This window comes from Microcaecilia unicolor, chromosome 3, assembly GCF_901765095.1.
Source record: "Microcaecilia unicolor chromosome 3, aMicUni1.1, whole genome shotgun sequence".
Taxonomy (NCBI): domain Eukaryota; kingdom Metazoa; phylum Chordata; class Amphibia; order Gymnophiona; family Siphonopidae; genus Microcaecilia; species Microcaecilia unicolor.
The window spans coordinates 194053177-194063071 of record NC_044033.1 but is presented as its reverse complement, the minus strand read 5'-3'; the positions used below and the strand labels follow the sequence as shown (position 1 = coordinate 194063071).

Here is a 9895-nt window from a genome sequence, read left to right as displayed (position 1 = left end):
CCACTTGGGTGTCGAATCGAACTCCCAGATACTCCAGGGACTGAGTCGGGCGCAGCTGGCTTTTCTCCCAGTTGATGATCCACCCCAGGGAGCTCAAAAGAGCAATCACCCGGTCCACAGCTTTGCCGCACTCTGCATAAGAGGGGGCTCGGATCAACCAATCGTCCAGATAAGGATGGACTTGTACTCCTTCCTTTCGCAGGAAGGCCGCGATGACCACCATTACTTTGGAGAAGGTCCGCGGAGCAGTAGCCAACCCGAACGGGAGGGCTCTGAACTGGAAGTGTCGGCCCAGGACTGCAAAACGCAGAAAGCGTTGATGAGGAGGCCAGATGGGAATATGCAAGTACGCTTCCTTGATGTCCAAGGATGTCAGGAACTCCCCTGCCTTCACTGCCGCTATAACAGAGCGGAGAGTCTCCATACGAAAGTGCCGAACTTTCAAGGCCCGATTGACCCCTTTGAGGTCGAGGATAGGCCGCACAGAACCTCCTTTCTTTGGTACCACAAAGCTGATTTTCTGGCACCGGAACGACCGCACCCAGGCGGATCAGATAGTCCAATGTCTGCTGCACTGCCACAGCTTTGACCGGAGACTTGCAGGGAGAGAGTACAAACCCGTCTCTTAAGGGTCGGCAGAACTCTAGCTTGTAGCCGTCTCTGATGACTTCCAGCACCCAAGCGTCTGAAGTTACCCTGGTCCACTCGCCCAGAAACGAGGACAGGCGTCCTCCAATCTGCACTGGGCCATGGACCAGGACCCCGTCATTGGGTACGAGACCCTGGGGGAGGACCGGAGGGCGCACCTCCGGGACGGCGGTCTCTGCGAAAGGAATGCTGCTTGGGGGAGAAGTTCCTCTTGAAGGAAGAGGGGGCAGAGGAGCCCGACTTGCCCGGGCGGTATCGACGGGCTTCCTGAAACCGTCCTCTGGAGATACCGGGGCGAGCACTGGCCCGAGCCCTGACCTCTGGTAACCTCTTGCCCTTAGACGTGCCGAGATCGGTCACAATTTTGTCCAGCTCGACCCCAAAGAGCAGCTTGCCTTTAAAAGGCAACTTAGCCAGGCGGGACTTAGAGGCGTGGTCCGCAGACCAATGTTTCAGCCAAAGCCACCGCCGCGCAGAGACTGTCTGAGCCATACCTTTAGCCGAGGCTCTCAAGACATCATACAGTAAGTCTGCCAAATAAGCCAAGCCCGATTCCAGGGCCGGCCAATCAGCCCTCAAGGAAGGATCCGAGGGGGAAGCCCGCTGCACAATCGTGAGGCACGCCCTGGCCACATAGGAGCCGCAAACTGAGGCCTGCAAACTTAAGGCAGCCGCCTCGAAGGACGACCTTAAGGCCGCCTCCAATCTTCTGTCTTGGGCGTCCTTTAGGGCCGTGCCACCTTCCACCGGCAACGCCGTTTTCTTAGTCACCGCAGTGATTAAAGAATCCACGGTAGGCCAAAGAAAGGCCTCCCGTTCACTTTCAGGCAAAGGATAGAGGCGGGACATAGCCCTAGCCACTTTGAGGCTCGCTTCCGGGACATCCCATTGAGCCGAAATTAAGGTGTGCATGGCATCATGCACGTGGAAGGTTCTAGGCGGGCGCTTCGTCCCCAGCATAATGGCGGAGCCAACAGGGGCTGAGGGAGAGACGTCCTCTGGAGAGGAAATCTTCAAAATGCTCATGGCCTGCACTAACAGGTTGGGCAAATCCTCTGAGCGAAAAATCCGCGCTGCAGAGGGGTCATCCGCTCCATCCGAGCAGGAATCCGTCTCCTCCAAGGAATCCCCAAAGGACCGTTGGGAGAACTCAGATACGCTGCCCTCATCTACATCAGAGGAAACAGAGTCCTCTAAGGCCTGGGAATCCACCCGAGGGCGTTTACTTCCGGGGGCCTCAACCCCTGTATCGGACAAGGGAGAAGGGGCAGCATTTTGCATAAGGAAGGCCTGATGCAGCAGCAAAATAAACTCGGGGGAGAAACCCCCCAGACTGTGCACTTCAGCAGCCTGGGCCACAGCCCTAGACGCACCCTCAACCAGCGCTCGCAAGAGCGGGGGAGAAACATGCTGCGCATCCAAGATGGCGTCCGGCGCAACACTCCGCGAAGGAGCCGCGCGGGAAGAACGGCGCTTAACTTTAGCCGCTTTTTTGCCGTCGCCCAAATCAAGGGCGGCCAAGGCATTAACGTCTCCCAGCTCAAGGGCGGCCCAAGAAGAAGCCGTCCGAGCAGAGTGGCCGGCCAAGATGGCGGAGGCGAGCAGCGGGGATGGGCGTTTATGGCGGGAAAAACCGCCACACCGGAGGAAGACCCGGGACACTGACCGGCCTCCGAACTGACACCCAACAAGGGCGAATCAGACTTTAAGACCCCCGCATCCCCGCTAGAAGCGCACACGCGGTCCGGGGAGCGATTCTTCGCGCCCTCGCCCTCCGACGCCATAGGCCACGTGGAGATCGATCGGGGAACCCCCTGCCCGCTATAAAAAGGTAAAAATTACCTGCTTCTCGCTCCGAGCTGTAATGACCTGGTGTCCCAGTGAGTAGCTGCAATAAACATTTAAATAAACGTCGAAATAAACGCCTTTAAGGACGTCCAAAAATTTTTTTTTTTTTTTTTTAACAGAGCCAGCGGGAGGGGGGAGAAAAGGAGGGACCTGGCGCCACCAGGTTTGCACTTGCTCAAGAAGAGCCCTCAACCCCAGGTACTCAACAAAACCTAAGGATTAGGCTTGGAGACCTAGCCAGAGCTGCTGCTGTGTGTGACCACCACCTGCTGAGATAGAGAACATACTGAGGAGTTTCCGGCAGCACATGACCACATATAGGGAGGCAAAAGGATTGCTCTCTATCTCCACCTGCTGGTAGATGGACACAACCCACCAGTCTATGGATTGATCAGCATGATGATATGGAATATGCATTGGCTGGCCACACAGGTGTTTGTGGCTAGCAGACTAGTGCTGGCGGCAGCTTGGAAGCAACAATCCCTGCCTGATATATCTGCAATACTGCGCAAGCTGGACTATATTCATGTCTAAACTCACAACGATGCGTTCAGGCAATATAATAGCTTATCACCATATCTGGGACCCATATGTTGCTTGGTCATCTCGCTCTGGAACTGCGCCACAAAAACCTTAGAAGGGGAAGGAGGGGGAGATGGGGAGGGGGTAAAATTATGAGATAAGAAATGCTTATGTTTGACAATTTTCTATGTTTATCACTTGAACTTACATGCGGATGGTTCCGATGCTGTAATATTTAAATGCAGATTATTTCAATAAAATTACAAATAAACGTTAAAAAAACAACATTCTAAAAGGTCCAATATGGGTCAACTGCCCAACACTGGCCTCAGAGGTCTTACCTGAAAACGAACAAGATGCTGAAACAGAGGCAAACAAAAGTCCACTATTTCATTAAGTTAAGAGCAACAGGTTTTGTTCTTTGTAAAAAGCAGAGTGATGTGGTTTTACAGCATTGTCAGTGATATTAGCTGGCTGCACAATCAGACAGACTTATTCCTCCATCGGCAATTGACTGGTCTTTGCAGTAAAATTAAAGATTAAGGGGATGTGGCAAGGTACCATTCTGAGCACACACTTCCTTTGGGGCACTGAGCCCAAAGTGGGCTTTTGGTTTGTCTGGTTTTCAGCATATTACTGGTTTCAAGTAAGAGATCTGTTGCAGGTGTTGGCCAAAACATGTTAGATAATTGATCCTTGTTGAAACTTTATGAAAAGTATGACTATATTATTATAATAACCCAACACAATATATCCAAAATTCTTTGCTTCTAGAACTTTCCAATTCTTGGTGGTATATTATTATAACACTAATTTATCTGGTCTTTGTTGTTTTCCACGGATAAGCAGGATAAAGAGGTCCAGTGTACAGTACACAAAGACTAGTCCTGGCGCTGAAACTAGTGAAATGCCATTGTGCCTCTGGCAGCAGTTGAAATGAGTCTGGCACTGCCATGTCCAAAGGGCAGTGGGAGAAACTTGTTTGTAGACAGTCAGACACATGCTTCATTCTTCTGCCACTTTTTTTCTTTCATCACCTTGGTGAGTGCTGCCTGCAGCTCTTGGGGGGCAAAGACTCCAAATTCAGTGATAATTCCTCCCGTGATGAGGTCACAGGGGGTAACATCAAAAGCAGGATTCCATACCCCAATACCTGAGAAGAAATAAGAAAGATCACACAGCTGCCCATGCCCTGTCCAAAAAAAAAAAAAAAAAAAAGTGCTTCCCAGTGAATGAGTATGCTGCTGGTGGGCAGACACCCTGTAACTCTCTGGTAATACAATTTACTATATTTTAACAAAATACACTTTATTAATTCAAAATATAGAGTTTATAGCAATCAATAGACATAGAGGCATATTTTCAAAGCACTTAGCCTTCCAAAGTTCCACAGGTTTCTATGGAACTTTGGAAGGCTAAATGCTTTGAAAATACGCCTCATAGTGTCATTAATGCCATGGTTCAGAAAACACATGAGAAAGCATAAAGGCATCCAATGTTACGTGTGAAGCATTAATAAAGTGTAAAAGAAGCTTGCCAAACAGGCAAACACCCCAAACAAAATCTTTTTCCAAGTATTTTTGAAGCAAGAAGACTGTGAAAGAGGCAGCTGGAGCACTTAGATGATGGAGGAGTAAACAGGCACTCACAGACAGGGCCGCCGAGAGACTGGGCCGGGCTTGGGGCAAGGCCGTCTCCAGGGCCCCCTGCCCCCCTCGAGGGCGGGACACAGGGAGGGAAGGCCTGAAGGGAGGCGATCTGCAGACTGCTGCTGCTGTGCTTCTTTCACACGGAGCGAGGTTGAGGTGAGGCGCTATGATTTGAATTCAGGCGGGCCCGGCCGTGGACGGAGGGGGGCAGGTGGAGGGGACTGCGGTGCCAGGCCCCGGGAATTTTGTCCCCCCTGCCACGCCCTCTCGGCGGCCCTACTCACAGAACACAATATCTATCATAGCAGAAAAACTAAAGGAATTATTTGCTTAGTATTGGGAAGATACCCACACGAGAAATATTCTCTCAATCTCTAAAGTGATGATTCAGAGGAACTGAAACAAATCACAGTGAACCAGGAATATGCAATACAACAAACTGAAGAGTAACAAATCACCAGGACCAGAAGGTAAAATCTCAAAATTCTAAAAGAATTAAAAAATCGAAACTGTGGACCTACTACTAGTAATCTGTAACCCATCATCAAAATCAACTGCAGTGCCTGAAGATGGGAGGGTGGCCAACATAATGCCATCAAAACAAAAAAGGAAACATTAATAAAAAAAATGGAGGGGTGCTGGTGGTGAATAGAGCACTAATCAGTCTTCAGACACACCTAGCCAGCCAGACTTTCAAAATATCCACAATGAACATGCATAAGAGATTTGCATACAAGAGAAATGTATCCAACTATCTCATGTATAGTCACTGTGGATGTTCCAAAACCCTGACTGGCTAGGTGTGTCCCAAGGACTGTGTTGAGAACTCCTGGGCTGCAGCAGTGATCCAGGGAACTATATACTAGTGAAACCTGACTGTTGCTGGAAAAAATGGTAGAAGCTCTTCTAAAATACATTATTAGAGACCATCTAGAAAGATTAATGTGCAGAGCCAACATGGATTTAGCAAAAGGAGGTTTTGCCCTACAAATCTGATATATTTTTAAGTGTGTGAGTCAGTCATGGTGGTATCTAGATTTAAAAAAACAAACAAAAAAAATCCTCTCTGTCAAAATCCCTCATTCAGACTCATCATTATAGTCCTGGACCTGCAGGCAATGTCTTATTGTGGACTGGTAACTACCTCTCAGTGGAGAAGGTGAAGAGTGGCATGCCTCAGGGATCTGTACTGGATCAGATGGTTTTTTTTAGCATATCTATAAACAATTTGGAAAAAGTAAGTACATCAAATGACAAGTGGATTGCAAGGAACTGCAAGAGGACCTTGGAAGACTTGCTATTTGGATGCCCAAAGACATTAATGCAGACAACTGCAAAGTGAGGCACTCAGAGAAGAAACATCCTAGCAGGAGTGCCCCACCCAAGAAAGGGATTTTGGAGTCATTATGGACAATAAAATCCTCAGCTCAGTCTGTAGCAGAAGTCAAAAAGAAAACTGAATGTTAAGAATGATTAGGAAAAGAATGGAAAATAAACAGAGTACCATACTGCCTTCACATAGATCCACGGTGCAACACCATCCTAATTACTGTACGTAGCTGTAGTCACCCATCTCCCCTTCCTAACAGAGGCAAATGGGACACTTTTAACCTAATAACAGAGGAGAGTCTTGACAAAATCCTAAGACACCTTCAACCAACTACCTGCTCCCTCGATCCCTGCCCACCAAAGATAGTACAGCAGGCAAGTATGGAAGTATGGGCCTCATAGAAGGTGCCAAAAATTTGTGAACACCTCTCTTTCTAATGGGCAACTACCAACAGCATTAAAAAGGGCAGTGGTTCACCTCGGCTAAAGAAAAAGAACCTTGACCAGGACAAACTTGAAAGTTACAGGCCAGTATCCAACATCCCGTTTCTAGGGAAACTCATAGAACGAACAGTCTGTGTTCAACTTAACGATTGGCTAGAAAAGAGTAACTGGCTAGATCCATGTCAATCTGGATTCAGATCCGGTTATGGAACAGAAACGGTCCTCGTATCCCTGCTAGATGATCTTCACAGAAACCGAGACAAGGGATTCGCCTCGATGTTAGTACTGCTAGATTTCTCAGCAGCTTCTGACACTGTGGATCATGATATCTTGCTAGCACGACTGAGAGAAACAGGTATCAATGGAACAGTACTTGCTTGGTTCAGATCCTATCTATCAGACAGGCAACAATCCATAATGTTTGCCAGCAACTCATCACTACCATGGACACTGACCTGCGGGTTAACACAAGGATCGATACTGTCACCTATTCTGTTCAATATCTACCTCAAGCCACTAGCTGAGCTGATTCGGTCAATGGACACTCAGTTCTACAACTATGTGGATGATGTGCAGCTACTCAAACCCATTGAACCTGACTTACCTACAGCCTTTAATAAACTTATTACCTGTCTAATGTCAAATCAGGAATGGGCTAAACACAACAAACTTTGCCTGAACCCAAGTAAAACTGAGCTTCTCTGGGTCCCTAACACAAGCGGATACATACCTGACATCAAAATCCCTTTTGGGAAGTATGAACTCCCCCTCAAATCACAAGGCAGGAACCTTGGAATAACACTTACTCTGATTCCCCAAATCCAAGCAACCTTCAAAAGCTGCTTCTACTATTTGCAACAACTACACTGCCTGTCTCCTTACATCGAGAAGGTAAATCTTATCCCAGTTGTGCATGCCATGATAACAAAGACCGAATTACTGCAATGCACTATACAATGGTCTGATGACAAAGGGCCTGCACCAGCTCAAGTTGATTCAGAATGCAGCAGCAAGACTCATGGAAGGTTGAAAGTGAAGTGACCACATCACACCATTTTTGCAAAAGCTTCATTGGCTACTAGTACAATACAGGGCTACATTTAAAACTCTATGTCTGATCTTCAAGGCCCTGAAATGAAATGGCCCCGAGTACCTGAATAGGCTGATCCTCCACACACCGCCAATGACATTAAGGTCCTCCCAAGGTCTTTCACTAACCACAACCTCTCCAAAAGACATTACATGATGTGAAACCCGCTAGCGAGCCTTCTCCGGAGTAGCCCCCATACTCTGGAATGCACTGCCTGAAAGGCTGTGCTTAACACAAGACTATTTCTACTTCAGGAAGCGGGTGAAAGCTTGGCTCTTCAACCAGGCCTTTAATGGAAGAAGTAACTAACTCATTAGTCTCACTCACACACACAAGGAGTAACTCGGGCTGCATATATTGCAGCAGGACGTGTTTATCCACTCCTACCCTAGCTGAGATAATATGTAACCATCTCTCTGAGCTCATGTGCAACTTTCTTCAAATCAATCACCTTACGAGTGTGCTGAGTAACATACCTTAACAGATAGATAGGATTCCAGCAGGGATCTAGTTTGCTCTACCTGTTGCACATGCAGGGCCCAAGCGACAGGCAGAGATCCGGAGTCTCAATGCGCGGATGAGGGTTTTGGATTTGTCAGGAACTGGGCAGCATTCTGGGGGAAGGGAGCGCCTATTCCGATCTGATGGGCTTCACCTTAACCAGGGTGGGACCAGGCTGTTGGCATCAACATTTAAAAAGGAACTAGAACAGCTTTTAAACTAGAAACGGGGGGGAAGGCCGACAGTCGCTCAAAAGCAGATGGTTCAGGATAAAGTATCTTTTGAGGATATCACCCAAACAGGAAAGAAAAGGATCCTTGTAAGTAAGGATGTCAAAGAGACCGTAGTGGATCAGATGGCCTTAAGTAAAATTAATAACAACCAGACAGAAGATAACATATTAATAATGCCATGTATTAAACGTGACATAAAACTGAGCAACAAGGGGATCACGTGATGCAGTGAGAGGAGACAGACGTGTTTTGCCTCCTGCTCGAGGGTCCCAATCCTCATCCTTTGACATCGCCATTAAAAATCCACATTTAACCTGCAGTTTGGCTCGGTAGTGCAGTGGTGGGTCTTATGGACAAATACCTTACGCCAAAGAGTAGGATGGCCGCAAAATCAGCAAAAAAAAGGGTCGGAACGCTCCAGAACTGCTGAAGACAAAATGGCGGACCAGGGACAGGCCCCGCAGCTTACCTGCACGGAAGCAGCGATCACGGAACTTACCAAAGCGGTAGTGCTTGCCCTGGAACCGCGACTACAACAGCTGTCGGAGCAGCTGGCGGGGATCTCCCAAATAACGGCGGAATTAACCCGGAGAACCGGCGAATTGGAGTGCCGAGTGTCAGATATAGAAGATGGCGCGCAGGGGAATGGTGTAGAACTGACGCGCTTGCGAGAGCTGGTGGTGGACCAACAAAACAAGCTAGAGGATCTTGAAAACAGGTCCCGCCGGGATAATCTTCGACTACTAGGCATTCCGGAAGCAGTGCCCGAAAGATCTTTGCGCCGGGTCTTGGAACGCTGGATGAGCCCGATGGTAGCGCGGGAAGAAGAACCAGACCCGGTGAAGCTTGAGCGTGCACATCGGTTAGGAGCTGCTCGAACCGGAGAAGGACGCCCGAGAATAGTGATTGTCAAGTTCCTTAACTCAGCCCAGAAAGATGTATTCCTTCAACATTACCGGCAACACAAGGAAGAGGTTGCCTATGAGGGAGTACAAGTGCGGGTATACCAAGATTATTCTGCAGCGCTGGCGGCAAAGCGCCGCCAGTACTCTGAAGTCTGTTCTCGTTTGATCGAGAGGAAATATAAATTTCAAGTCCGCTATCCCGCAGTTTTGAAAGTGTGGCATAATGGCCAGTGGCGTACCCACGACACACCAGGGAGCGCGATGGCCTGGCTCAATGGAGTTCCTGAGCAGCACGTGGCAGATGAACAAGTGGGGTGAGGCCGAGACAGCCGGGAGAGATCGTGGAGGAACAAACTACCTTGAAGAGTTGGTGGTAAAGGGGTTAGATGTCTGACCAGAAAAGATTTAAACCATACCTGTTCAAGTGTTTTTGTTCAAGTTGTTGTAATATGGTTTCCGATACTGGACTGTTTGGGGAGTGGGGGCGGGTGGGGAATTGAGGTAGCGGGCAGTAAGCAAGGCTGAGAGCCGGTCTGGGCCTTTTGAAACCCTGCCTCCTCACCCCCTCCCTCCCTCAGTTGATACTAAACTCTTGGAGGAGAAGACCAAGCTTTCTCTTTATTAAACATTCACCCCTTTGATGTACAAGGTTATTTGAAAGTTTATACAAAAGAAATATGTGAATTAAGGCATGTACCTGCTAATGTTTGGTTGTGCAGTATGGTT

The 9895-nt window shown here is 48.3% G+C and overlaps 1 protein-coding gene across 2 annotated transcripts in view; it reads right to left on the bottom strand.

Annotated features, from left to right (window-relative positions):
• Nucleotides 1-3189: 3189 nt before the first annotated feature.
• MRI1 (methylthioribose-1-phosphate isomerase 1) overlaps nt 3190-9895 on the bottom strand; it is a 31244-nt gene continuing 24538 nt past the window's right edge. For both annotated transcript variants that reach the window (XM_030196892.1, XM_030196891.1), the window contains one exon: nt 3190-4171. In XM_030196892.1, the coding sequence (XP_030052752.1) occupies nt 4011-4171 (161 nt within the window). In that variant the 3' untranslated portion in view covers nt 3190-4010. The remainder of the gene's footprint in view (nt 4172-9895) is intronic.